Here is a 14832-nt window from a genome sequence, read left to right as displayed (position 1 = left end):
CTGTTGCATGCAGTTGTAGTATATATAATGTTATGCCATTACACACAGTTGCTACTGTTAAATGCAGTTTTGATGTATATAATATAGTGCCATTACACACAATTGCTGCTGTTGTGTTGATAATGAAGATAAATAACTTTTATCAATCTTCATTAAAAACACATGCTTGTTGAAACATACAGTAATAAGTCTAATTGTATTTACTGTTCTCATATAGAAACCTGCCTCCCCTTACAAATTGCAAAGTCCTACTTATGAAAATGCCAGAGGGGGAATTCCTTCTTTGTGTATATACTTAATTAATTACTGGTATTTTTTGCAAACATTTGTGACAAGAAATTGAGTCAGAAAGAAATTAGGGCTTACATTTGGTGTCTGTAAAGTTTGTCATAATTTGTTTTTCTGTTTTTATCTCCCACAATATGCTTGTATTTAAAACTTTTAGCATCATATTACATTGTATACAGGGGGCTCCGAGTGGTCTAAAGCACTCTCCGTTACGGATCACTGCCGTTTCACCTCTGTCTGCTACAGTGTGGGTATGTGAGAAAGCTTGCCGGTAGCTTCTCGTGGGTCGGTGGTTCTTTCCAGGGTTTTCCTGGGTTCTTCCTCCGCCATTAATACTGGCCGCCATGTATAGCCTATCGTGTGCTGAAAAATGGCATTAAACCCCACAACAACAACAACAACAACAACAACAACAACAACATTGTATATACTGTATTAAAGATTGACTTTAATCATGCCAGGCATGTAAATATAGTTGCGTGCATTTGTATTAATAAGAATCAAATACAGTGGACCATGTACCATATCTTTTGGGTCATAATTTAGTGTATTAGTAAATTCAGAGTATTTCATGATATACACTACTGATTGGTAATCTGTATATCGACATCAGCGTGAATAAAACTTCTAAAAATGTATTTATGCTTGGAAACAAATCATGTTACAGAATTCTGAAAAAAATAATTATGTTAGTTTCATGATTCCGTATAAGAATCATGTCACTGGCAACATTCCATGCAAAATGTGGTTAAGTTGCAATATTCCATGAAAGGACTACGTTAGTTAAATTGTTCCATTAAAACATATGAGACAGTTTTATGATTTCTCCTTCGAATACCTTCACCAATCACATTATGATAAGGAATATTAGCCTGCTACCTCACTAATCCAGCCCAACTAAAATATGAAAATCGTCATATTATCTATTTTTAGATAGACAAAGGGCAGTAACTCTTACAGGTCTGTTCGTTACAGTAGTATTTTAGCGACCTAGTAAATTCAACACTTTACTAGATTCTGCTTTAGTTTGTGTCTTTTGTGCCATTTCTACAGAATATTTATTTAATTGATTTACATGCAATTTCAAAGCTGGAAAGGCCAGCAGTGCAGCGATGCCGGCAAATGCCAGATATTAGAGTACTCATGGCTTATACTCAAGGGAGAGCTCGTGTTTTGCACAGTTAGGACCAAGCAGAGTCAACAAGGCCACCGAGCAAGGCTTATGCTGAGCTTGAAGCTGAACCAGAGGAGAACATTGCCCACAATAAAGGTGATGATTAGTTGATAGTCACATGTACACATGGTGGTATCAAGGGGAGGTAATGTGCAAGAGTTACTTACCTTTGTCTATCTAAAAATAGACAATAAGACGATATTCATCTTTTAGTGGGGCTGGATTCGCAAGGTAGCAGGCTAATAATCGTAATGTAATATGATTGGGTAAGTATTCTTGGAAAAACATAATTTACTTTAAAATTTGCTATCTCACTAATATGATCTTCTGATTGTACATCATAGAGTCATTAATGTTTCATATTTTCAGGACAACTGGTGGACTTGGTATGTCACAGAGCAGCCCAACAAAGATTAACAATCAGCCATTGCTTGTAGGACAGTTTACTCTGGACAAAACTATCAAGATTTGTGAGGTAAAAATAATAATAATACATGTATTATACTTCATCTTTCTATAATCGGATTGAATGGAAACCTTTTGATATACATAAATAAAATTTCTGAATATTTATAAATCTCTAAAATATTAAACTGTCTTGTTATACAAATGCAGTTTTATGTATGCCTTTACTATGATAGCAGAAGGGGGCTCATTGTTATGCTGTCATACGGCTGTGTATCATTGACCTGATTTGACCAATACTGCAGATTATTATTTTTTATGTATATTTTTTGAACTTTTTGGCAAAATGTTTTTACCAGGATTTAGCAAACACCACTAGAAGTTGAAATAGACTTTTGAAATGTGGTAATCCTATTTAAATCCATTGAAGCTTTTAGGGCATGGGAGTGCTTGATTTCCTCATGATTTCATAATGTTGACACAAATTAAATTACTGGTCACACCAAAATATTGTTTTCATTGAAATCTGGTACATTTCCCTTATTCTATTGCATAATGCAAGTCTTGTGTATTGAGGTTTTGTATACATACCAATCAGAAACTTTAACTTGTACATGTTGTAAGGAACAACCAACTCAGCATCATATAACATGTTGGGTTTATAAGTAGGAATCTGAGGATTTCTGATAATTCAGCAATATGACTGGATACGGCAGACAAATCCCAGTTACGTCATATACTTATGGTTGAACTGTGATCTGCAGGTAGAAAAATGTTGAAGAGTCAGAAGTCAATTTTGTGTCATTTCATCCCTACTAAGTAAATCTTACACTTACCTGTATATGGATTACACTTTTTTGGTACATTTTTAAAAAAATCAAACATAATGTAGTATAAACTTGTGTTATTTTTATTATTGTTTCTTTAATCCCACACATCGTACCAATTTGAGAATATTCTGAAAAAAGAAGACTGCTGTCTAAAAAAAGCATTTGTCCATCTAGGACCTACATGAACTTTTATGTTGTTTTTACAGTAGCTATATATGACAAGTTTTCAAGAATAGAGTCAAGTTTCTTGAAATTTTGTTTGACATATTCATTACATTTTGGAGGTTCATCTGATGGCTACCTTGGGTTTCCATTTTTTATTTTGGTGTTGTTTGAGTTGAAGTTGTTGCAGTTTTTCTAATGGTTTTGAGTTTATGGGGTGGATGGACACCAGCTGGTAAGCGTAAATGTGGACAGCCAAAGATAACTTTGCAAAGGACAGTGATGACCGAACTGGAAGAGGTTGGACTTCATTGGGGTGAGGCACAAACCATTGCTCAAGACCGACCTAGATGGCGGGAGATAGTTGCAGCCTTATGTTCCAGACAGGATGAAGAGGACTAACCAACTAACTATTCATTACTTTTTTATATATATTTAGGTAGTGAACAACTAGTCTTTACTTATACAAAATTGCACCATATGTTAAACGAAACAGGCTTTGTCGTCGTGACCAATGGATGACACATGACTGGTTTTTTAGTTAGAAAAGAGAGATTTTTTTAAATTTCAAAAGGGAGAAATCAATAGCACTTTGCAAATTTAGAATGAAGAACATGAGTGTAATATAGCACTCTGAGTACATTATCATGTTCATTGCAGAATTGGAGAACTTTTATGATCATTGAGTGAAAGTTAGACATGTAGACTAAGTAGAGTGAGTGCTGCAGTATATTTTGAGTTTGTATATGGATCTTGCCCATTTCTGATGAGAATTTTAGCCAGCTGCAGATACAGGTTAGTAGTAACCATGAATGTACATTTTCATAGATTCCTGCGATTATAGCTTGTAATACATAAATTATGCTCAGATTACCCTTTTCTGCTACTTGCATCAGTAATAATTATGCATATACCATTTTTGCGGCTGGTTTGTATGCAAATTGTTGTTTTATGTGTCATTGAGATAGTTATTGTGATATAGTTAAGTGAAAATTACCTGCTTGTGAATAACTGGTTTTATTAACTCTGCTGCTCGTAAACTACTTGGAGGATTACCATGAAACTTTAAACATACATTCATCCCATGATCTAGTCATCGTGAAAATATTTTATTGTAACTTCACCTAAATTGAAAGATATAATATTGATATGGGGTTTTCACCAGATGATGTTTTATGATGTCTGGTTGGTCCGGAATGAAAATGGTGCCAATCCAATGTACAATAATCTTGAAAATATTGTGATTTTGCAACTCTTCCTGAATGGATGGTCATATCACCATGCCTTATTTTCTAAAGACTTCTTATGGTGGGTTTTTTGATCTAAAATCGGAATGGTGCAGATCTGATGTCTAATCTTGTCATCACTATTTTTCCTGAATGAATGGTCATATCAGCATGGGGTTTTCACTAAAATACATTTTATAATATCTATTTGGTCATAAATGAAAATGGTGCCAGTCCAACTTACAGTATAGGCTGTCACAGTAGACATCTTGAAAGTCTTGTTATCACTACTTTTCCTAAATGACTGGTTATATCTATATCATGTTTTCACCAAAATACTTCTTCTGATATCTAGTTGGAACTAAACGGAAATGGTGCCAGTCTGATATCAGAGATGGCCACTGTGACATTCATAGTAAAAATTTTGTTATCATTACTCCTCCCAAACAAAAGGTCATATTAACATGATGCTTTGTTTGTTCTAAATGAAAATGTTGCTTAGTTGACATCCAATATGTACACCATAGCAGTTAATTTGAAAATCTTATCATCAAAGATGGTTTAAACACTCAGTAAAGAAAATTCATGTCACCCAGTAGTTCCATCAAAGGATTCATTTTTCAAAAATGCCCAGCAGCATTGGGAGAAAGTATTTTAACATGAAGGTCTTTCAGATTTGTTCAAACAATGATGATTGACATTAAACATGGCCATCATTGCTGAAAATAGAAAACCTTTAAATGACTTCAGTTTGGAACTGCTCAGATGAATTTGACCAAATTTGGAAGAAATCATCCTGGCAATAAGGTCTTTCAATTTATACAAATGATGCCTATGACTTCAGTTACAAAGCTTAAAATCTGAAACTTATTCTCAAAAATGCTCAACAGGATTTGACCAGATTTGGTGGAAAGCATTGGCCTGAAGCTCTTTCAGGTTCATACAAATGATGCCAGTCTATGGCCACCATTACTATCAATTGAAAATATATGAAATTGCTAATTTTCAACAAACACTGAATACAATTTTATCAACTTTGATTTGAAAGCAGTCTGACCTGAAGTGCTTTCAACTTTGTTTACAAATTATGCCCAGCCACAATAAGATGTGATCAGTGTTACTAAAATGAAAAATTTAAAACATCGCAGACTTGATCTCACAGTGCCATCTTTTTATGCACATCTTACAAATGACATTGCTAGAACTATTGTGCCTTCATCAAACAGTCATGATCAGGCCTGAGATATGATCATTCCTGCATCAGTGGCAGAACCCAGGTTGGAATCTCTTCAAGCAGGGGGCACCAAATCACCCGACTTGTGTGTTCTGATTTGGAACCTTCTGCATTTGTGCAACAATCTCCATATCAACATACAAATTAGACGCATTCCTGGTAGACTCAGTGTCTTGGTCAACAATCTATCAAGGAGAGATCAAGTTCTTCAAATGGAATGGTCTCTCAACCCATTAGTCTTCACTCAGATCTGCACACTTGGGATGGGCATCCAGTGATCAACCTGTTTGCATGATGGAGGAATCACAAGTTACCTACCTTTGTCTTTCCAGTCCCAGACCAAGATGTTTGAGCCATGGATGCATGGTCAGTCAGTTGGGAATGGTTGTGGACATTTGCCTACCCTCCCAGAATCCTGATACCGAAAATAATCCAGAAGGGTTACCGATCTAGCAATAGATCTGTCCAGGAAGATTCTGGCAAACCCAAGCTGGAAAGTCTTCTTCTGCATGCTTGGTTCATATCAGGACAGCCTTCCAGGATAAAAGATTTGAACCTTCAATTTGTGGAGAAAATCTAGAAAGCAAAATGACACTCTACTCTAAAGGCTTATGAGAAAGTTGCATGTTTTCCGGGACTTGTGCAGACCAATAACACCATCTCAGTGCCTCAATCCCACTTTTTTCTTTGATAAGAAACAGTTGTCGCCAACTACTATAAAAGGCTACTGCTTTATTATATAGACACACTTCGGCAAACATGATATTGGGCATGATAAAGACCTGTTGGATCTTTTCACCATTCTTGAACTCAATCGACCAAAATCTCACACTGTTTCCAAAATTGAATCCATCATGGGTTTTGATATAGCTCAATTTGAAAAAAGTTCAAGCCTCAGGCCAAGACCTTGCTAAAGATTCTATCTTACAAGACATGTTTCCTGATAGCTTTAGCTTCCACATGCATAATAAACGAGGTACATGCTCTTTCCATCAGTCCAATTTATCTGTAGTTAAGGTCAAATGATTTGGCCTCCCACTTTTTCAGTGGTGACTGCAGGAGAGAAGATTATCACTAACTTTATTCTGTCATAATTACCACAAACAAGTCTCATAAAAATTGCTTGTATGATAAATTTAATCCTATCTTTGGAACTAAATGAACTACATTATTTATTTATATCTGCAAAAATGGTTAAATCTTACATAATAAAAGATTGTGCTCTCCATATTTTGTTTTCAGGGTGGAAACTGTAGAGTTATGGCTTATTGTCAGTCTCTGGCCACACTGGTTGTGTCACAACCCTCAGCTAGTCCTCTCTTTCCTGGATTTGGAGTGAAGAAGGTAAGAAAACTGGGTACTTAATTGTCACCCATGGTAGATGATTGAAAAAATGGTGCTATGTATGCTTTGCCAGCATCAAGATACAGTGTTTAACTTTCTCCATTGAATACATTGCACAATCACAGTAACATTAGGAGAAAAAAATTGTTGCCTCCTGAATCCAGACCTCCAGAAAAGATGAAAAAATGTCTTTTCTATCTGCATATGTTATAGATAAAGGGAAATAATTTGTGCAGATTGCATCCCCTTGTCCAGACTAGATGGCCACCCATATAATGGGTGTTTATCAGTTTAAGCTTGACCAAGAATTATCACATTTGCAGGTGGAAGGGAGAAGACCCACAAACTGCTTATCTTCATCTCTCTATTCCCAAAGCTTGGCCTCATCTTCATCTCTCTATTCCCAAAGCTTGGCCTAGGCTATTGATGCTCAGTCAATCAGCTGGGTGATTGTAGGTGTATGTTTTCCCCTCCCCATCAGTCTTGATCTCTAAGATAGATTAGAAGGTGGATGACCAGTTTTGACAAGTAGCTCTGACAACTCATTGATGGAACAAAATTCTGAGTCATTAATCTACTCAACCTTGCAGTAAACTTTCACAAGGAGATTCCTGCTAACTCTACATTGCTCCAACAATTGAAATCATTCAGCTTTCTCTCTGTGTCCGGACAAGCTCCATCTTAATGTATAGCCCTTGTGAACGGAACCTTGGCTCAAAAAGAATTCAGCAATGAGCCATGGAGAGGATCTCAACAGCTACAAGACCCTCCACTTTGAAGGTGTACGATCAAATGTGATGCAGTTTTGTTTTCAGCTGGTGTCTGTCCGGTGACATGAACCACTTGGCAACTGTTGTTTAAACTCTTTGGTTGTAAACAAAGGAACAGAAAGAATTAAAACCAAGTTTTTTAAAACTAAAATAATTTATTTCTCTCAGTTACAAAGTGAAAACTTAAGAGAAACTTAAACTTTTGTGATTTCAGTCCCAAATAACCCTAAATGTTCTGTCACAAATCCAAAAGTTCAGAGTGTTTTGAATGAATTCCAATATTCAATGTGTTGATGTACCAGTACACTTGAATGTGCCAATATACCACTAATCTTGATGTATCTTTATGATATAATCTCTTTATGATATAATCTAAAGATGCCTTTGAATGATTTCACAATAATCCCAAACTAGTGTTTTAGTCCAAAAACTCAATGAGTACTTTGTAATTCCAGTGAATAATTTAAATAAACGATTCCTTTCAAATTATATCTGAATAAGCAGTAAATGATTCCACAGACTGAACTTAAAAGAGGAATGAATAAGTGTTTACCTCATCCTGTACATAATAATTTAACTGGACCTGAGACACAATATAATGCCAAGGATATGGAACATTTAAATGGATAAATTGCACTAATTCATCAGGTCTTGAACTTAAATTCAAGTAAACATCTTGTAAAAACATACAGAAGTCAGGTAGACAGAACCCTCAGCCAAGAAAATAGTCATTGAGGCCCAAACTCTACCCTCAATCATGGAAAACAGTCAAGCACACAAAAGAAATGAAACATATGTGACACTATTCCAAATTGGCTAATTTCTTCCATTTTCTCTTTGAAGAGAAATTTGCTACCCATCACTGTCAAAGTTTATTGTCCCATGGTTTATGACACATTCAGACATCACAAAAGAGAGATTATTTTTCACAAGAAGAATCAGTCATACCTGTTGTCAACCTGTCCAGGCCCCCCCTCACTCACCTGACTTTCTGAGTGGAACTTCTTTAAGGCTAGGTTCATCTCACTTTGAGTCCTGTCTTCAACCTCACTGAAGCTGCTTTGTTGCAAGACATGTTACCTGATTGACCAAGCAAACTCCATGCTCAGTCCATAGAGCTAAACTACCTCTAATTCATATCCAATGGTTCATTCCTGATAAAACAACCTGACATTTTGTTTAAGAATAGGTTGCCATCTTCAAGCAATGAGAAAGTAACCATTCACCTTCAGTGTTGGAGTTGTTTGGAGGCAGAGTTGCAGGACCTAGTTCACATATTCAGGTTCTATCTAAGGTTCACAGAAAGTATCTCTTGGGATCAGGTGTGCCTAATGAAGATCACAGCTCATGAAGTTTAAGTGCCATTGAATAGTCTAGCATTGGAATGCATTGTTTTGATTCAAGACATTGTGGAGACAATTGACTGGCATGAACAGTCAAATTTCTTGTTTTATCTGCACAATATGGAATCACGGATGAGAGTTGAACCTGCACGTTGCACCTCTGGTGGCTAGCCACATGATCACCAGGTCCCATTCATGACAGCACACTACAGGCATAGGATCTGTAGCTAGTATTGCAGTTTATGTTAATGTGATTGGGTAAATATTTTTGAAGTAATATAATATACTATAACATCTTTCACAGAAGATATGAACATCACATCATAGTAGTATTTCATGTCCTGACATTTTGTTCCATGTCAGTTTTATTCACTTTTGTTTATAGGCCTACTCTTGAATGGAACGTCATATTGATATGAAATGTTCACCAGAAGACTTTATTTGCTGTCTAGTTGGCCCTAAATGAAAATGGTGCCAATCTAATATCCAGTATGGCCATCACGTTGGCCAACTTGAAAATCTTGTTATCACTACTTCTCAGTGGGTGGTCACACTAACATGGGGTTTTAACTGAGATATATTTCATGACATCTTGTTGATTTTAAATAAAAATAAAATATATTTCATGACATCTTGTTGATTTTAAATAAAAATAAAATATATTTCATGACATCTTGTTGGTCTTAAATAAAATTGGTGCCCTAATACTTCCCATATGGCCACGAGAGCAGTCATCTTAAAGATTTTGTTGTCACTACTACTCCTAAATGTCAGTTCATATTGCCATGACGTTTTCATCAGTTGTTGTTGTTGTGGGGTTTAACGCTGTTTTTCAGCACACGATAGGCCATGCATGGCAGCCAGTATTAATGGTAGAGGAAGAACCCAGGAAAACCCTGGGAAGAACCACCGACCCACGAGAAGCTACTGGCAAGCTTTCTCGCATACCCACATTGACCGAATCCTAGACTCGAACACATGCAGACAGAGGTGAGATGGAGGATCCGTAACGGAGAGCGCTTTAGACCACTCAGCCACTCGGGGTCCCAGGTTTTCATCAGAAGACTTCTTACAATATCTAGTTGGTCCTAAATGAAAGTGGTGCCAATCTGTTGTCCAATATGATCACTACAGCAGTCATCTTGAAAATCTTGTCATTGGAAAGTAATATTGCCATGGGGTTTTCACCAGAAGACTTGTTATGATGTCTAGTTGGTCCTAAATGAAAATGGTGCCACTTTCAAATCCAATGTGACCACAACAGTGGCCACCTTGAAAGTATTGTTATTGCTACTCCTGAGTGGATGGTTATATGGGTCTTTTACTAAATGACTTATAATGTCTAGTTGGTGCTAAATGAAAATGCTGCTGCTCAGACATCCACAGTGGCTATCAGGAAAATCTTGTTATCAGTACTCCTCAATGAATGGTCATATCAGCATGGTGTTTTCGTTAAAAGACTTCTTATGATGTCCAGTTGTTTATAAATGAATCTGACCAGTTTGGCCACCATGATGGCCATCTCAACAATCATCTATGGTTATTTCCTCGTTGGCTGGTTATATCAATGTTGTGCTTTAAGTAAAAGACTTGTGATATGCAGATGGTCCTAAGCGTAAATGGTGTTAGTTTGATATCCAATATGTCCACCATAGCAGCCATCATGACATTCTTGTTTTCATTACTCTTCCAAAATGAAAAGTCATATCCCTAATGAAAATGGTGCCAATATGTCCACCACAACAGCTACTTTGAAAATATCGTCATTGCTAAAGAATATTAGAGATGGTCTCAACACTTAGCTGATAAAAGGAAGTTAATGTCTTCATTTCCTGGAAATTCTTTTTTGGCCAGTTGAGCATCAGTCCCTTCAAAGGTCATTTTTTATGAAGTCAAGCAGGATTAATGTTTGGCATCCTTTGTTTTAGTATACTGTGTGCAATGGTCAGCTTTGCCTTTTCAATGAGTGGCCATTAGTGAGAGGTTTGACTGCATAAGTTTTACATATACATATGAGAAACATGTTTTTCACTCTTTTTTGTACATGCTGTTGAATAAATTCAATATTTGCTATGATACATTTTAAATGTGTATGAATCCAAACATGTTTTACATAATTGGCTTATATACCTGTGTAGGTGAAACTTATAGTTATGTTTTTATGTATTTTGATTGAATTAGTCTGATCAGTGATAAAACTTGATGTGTTGATTCATTAGATCTATTGGTCATAGACCAACTGAGCTTTTGGGATGGCCTGATCATCATTTAGCACAAGTTTATTGTTGCTACCACTCCTAAACTACTCATAGGGTTGCCATAACACTTTACACACCTTCATAACCAAGGTCTTGTTGTGCTCGTTAGATATCCAGTGTGGTCACAGCAGCAGCCATCTTGGACATTCTGGTGGCCTATTGGTTAGAGCGTCCACCTCGATGCGGGATGTAGTTGATTTGATCACCAGCCGAGTCATACCAAAGATTTACAAAAGTGTTTAGTTCATCCTAAATAAAAATGGTTTCTCATAGACATCGAATATGGCAGCCATATTGGTCATCTTGAAAATCTTGTTATCACTACTTCTGAAAGGATATTCATATCTGCAAGGAGGTTTCACAGAAAGACTTTTTATCATGTCTGTTTGGTCCTCAATAAAAAGGTGCCAATCTGACCTCCGGTATGGCCACCACAGCATCCATCTGGAAAATCCTGTTATTGTTTGTTCTCTTAAATATAAAAGTCATATCAACATGGGGTTATCAATGGTTAGCTATGTATAGTATCTAGCTGGTCCTAAATAAAAATTGTGCTGATTTGACATCCAATATGGCAACCATAATAGCCATCTTGAATCTATCATTACTCCTCCTGTGATGTCCAGTTGAAATGAAATGATGCCAATCTGACATTCCACTATTGCCAGCATCTTGAAAATCTTGTTATTGTTACTCCTCCAAAATGGAAAGTCTTATTGACATGGGTTTTCACCAGAAGATTAATTATGGTAATCTAGTTGTCTTAAATGAAAATGGTGCTGATCTGACTTCAAATATAGCTGCCACAAGAAACACGTTCAATTTTGTGACCAGTTTTTCTGACTGGATGGTCATATCAGCATAGGGTTTTCACCAAAAGTCTTCTGATGGAATCCAGTTTGTACTGAATGAAAACCTTGCATCGATTTTGTCTGCATATTGACTAATTCGAAAATCTTATCACTCAAGATGATCATTTCAACCAATCGAGCATCAGTCCCTTCAAGTGACACTTGCTTCTAAAGGAACCTACTTTTGACATGGTAGAGGTTATTTGATCTCACTTTTCCATTTCAGGAATAAACACTGTTTTCATCAAAATATAATGAAATAATTACTGAAACTCATCTGTTTTGCAGATCAGCACATTGGACTTCAAGAGTAGTCAGTACTTGACGTTACATTCCAAAGTAATACGAGACTTGGCCTTCCACCCTGTTGTTGAGGATGGCATGTTACTGAGCTGTGGACTGGACAAAAAGGTTAAAATGACCAGCATCATTAGCAATGCTGTCGTCCAGAGGTAAGTTGGCTTTAGATTCCTCTTGTAAAAGCTGCAGATGAAATCAGTTAGAAATAACACACTAATATTTCATGTCAGCTGTTAGAAATTTCTTGACTGTTTATGCTAACATCATTCATTATATAATTCAAACTGTTTTAAATTTTGTTTATACCCTGCCATTGAACATGTGCTGATATATTGTAAACTGCTATATATATGCTCAATTCAGCAACTTAAAATTCTGAATTGATTGATATGTAAACATTAGGAAAAAAGCTGAAGGTATGTTTAAGAAATTTTTCTCAAGTCAGCCATTCTTCATATTGTTACATTTAGGGATGGACAGGTGGGGAAGTTTTGCTGAGTACCCGACCATGTTGATTTTTTCCTGGGTAGTGCCAAACCTGAGTGACCTGGCTTTGTACCCAACCATGCTTCATATATATGCACTCCATGCACTCATGTGTCTGCTACACACAAGTGCATATAACACTGACTGAGTAACAGTCTTTTGGTGATGTGTGCTTAGTCGTGAGGGAATATGGGCTCGTGTGTGCAGGCAAGGCGATAGCTGCCATTTACCTGTGGATCTGGGTTCAAATCTCCATAGAGTATGAATTAAAAATTCTCTAACCTGTATAATAGTATTATTTGTATTAAAATATTAATTCTGCCTACTATTATCAAGCATGCTTCTATAGGAATTCAGGGAACGAATTTCCATACTGTCTGGTGTATATTTATAATTCTGTCTCTGTCTCTGTCTCTGTCTCACTCTCTCTCTCTCTCTCTCTCTCTCTATATATATATATATATATATATATATATATATATATATATATATATATATATATATATATATATATATATATATATATATATATATATATATATATATATATATATATATATCAGGGATGGATGGATAGGGAAATTTAATTTTGCCAGGTCTACTTAACCAACTAAGAACTACCAGGGTAGTACAAAACCTGGCCAGGCCAGCTACCCATCCATTCACAAGTTACATGTCAACTGTTTAGCTTTTGGCATAATCATTACGTTTTTTATGCTTGCCTATATATGGATTATGCTTTTTTTGGTACATTAAAAAAATAAAAATATAGCAATAAAAAGTTGTTTTAGTCATTTTTATTATCATCTCATTAATTCCAATCATATAAATTTGAATTGAGAATATTCTTCAAAAGATGACTGCTCCTTAAAAATAGCATAAGAGTACTTTCCTTGTTGCTATTATAGCAACTGTATATGACCCATTTCCAAGAATACAGATGGGTTTCTTTATATATGTTCTTTGCCTCACAGATTCATTCTATTGATAAGCTATTTTAGGTAGCAAGCCAGTCTAAGCTTTTAAAGAAAATGGATCCAGATGTTAAGTGAAACGCTTTATGATGTGAGTTGTTGATGCTAAATGATGCAAAATATTAGAGCAGATGAATCTTTTCAAACTTCAGAACATGTCAGATCAGAAAAAGGGACAAATCAACATTGCTTTACAAACTTTAAAAGAAGAATATGAGAGTAATGAAACACTTGGAGCACATGATCATGCATTGCAGAAATCCAGTTCACAATCATTCAGCGAAAGTTACACATGTAGACTGGTTGAAGTGAGTGCTGAATATAAATAATTTTTCAGTAGATTTAGTGTTTGTAAATACCCTTCATAAAAACATAATTATGTTTAATCTGCCATTTATCCAAATCCTGGCTACAAGACAATACTTTAATTCAAAACTTGGATGCTACAACAATAGGTAATGACAATACAATTGTGACATGACCTAACTTTTGGCAATATCAACTTCAACGGCAATACTGGCGACAAAGGAGTATATAAACCTCTCACTGTCAAGACAAAGTGATCAGTTGTGATGAGTTACAACAGCAATGCAACTGGTCAGGGACGGGAGGTGACTAGACCACCTCATCAGATGGGAGGGAATGCCTCCACATCCATTCAGTCATCATCTTCCTTAAGTTTATATTCTGTTGGACATGAAGGCGACCCGCTAGTCAGATACACTGTAGATCCCAAAGCCACTGATAAGTTTGCATGAGAGTGCATCAGCACTCGTGTCCAGATTTTCTCCACATACATTTGTTAGAGGAAATGAGATCACGAAGAAAAAGCAATATTTAATGGGAAGATAGATAATTTTTTGGGATATAACGATTGCATACGGCCGGTAGGGATTAACATCTCTTTTTAAATGGGAGTCCAGGCATTTTTAACTTCATTGTAAACAAAGTATATATAGCTTTAAATCACCCATGGTGATTATTAAGGTTAATAGCTCAGAAAGTCAGATGGCTGCCTACAATGCAGGAGGATGGGGATTAATATCCCATGATGGGGACAGTACTCTGTGTATCTCTCAAACATAAGTAGGTTTAAGGCAACCTGTTTGAAAATTTTAGTGGCCATTTCAAAATTGTAGTTTACCAAGTCAAAATAATTCCCTGTAGATATTGAGAACAAACGCTCT

General features: G+C 36.1%; 1 protein-coding gene across 2 annotated transcripts in view; it reads left to right on the top strand.

Annotated features, from left to right (window-relative positions):
• LOC149785028 (E3 ubiquitin-protein ligase rfwd3.S-like) overlaps positions 1 to 14832 on the top strand; it is a 63569-nt gene that overhangs the window by 29511 nt on the left and 19226 nt on the right. For both annotated transcript variants that reach the window (XR_016425350.1, XM_089978730.1), the window contains exons 8-10: positions 1832 to 1937; positions 6562 to 6663; positions 12174 to 12337. Coding sequence is in view for 1 of the 2 variants with exons in the window: in XM_089978730.1 (XP_089834856.1) it covers positions 1832 to 1937; positions 6562 to 6663; positions 12174 to 12337 (372 nt within the window). In the remaining variant the exon portion in view is untranslated. The remainder of the gene's footprint in view (positions 1 to 1831; positions 1938 to 6561; positions 6664 to 12173; positions 12338 to 14832) is intronic.

Source organism: Sinohyriopsis cumingii, chromosome 13 (genome assembly GCF_028554795.1).
Source record: "Sinohyriopsis cumingii isolate HCF-2022 chromosome 13, ASM2855479v2, whole genome shotgun sequence".
NCBI classification, from domain to species: Eukaryota; Metazoa; Mollusca; class Bivalvia; order Unionida; family Unionidae; genus Sinohyriopsis; species Sinohyriopsis cumingii.
This window is presented reverse-complemented; position numbering and strand designations above follow the sequence as displayed.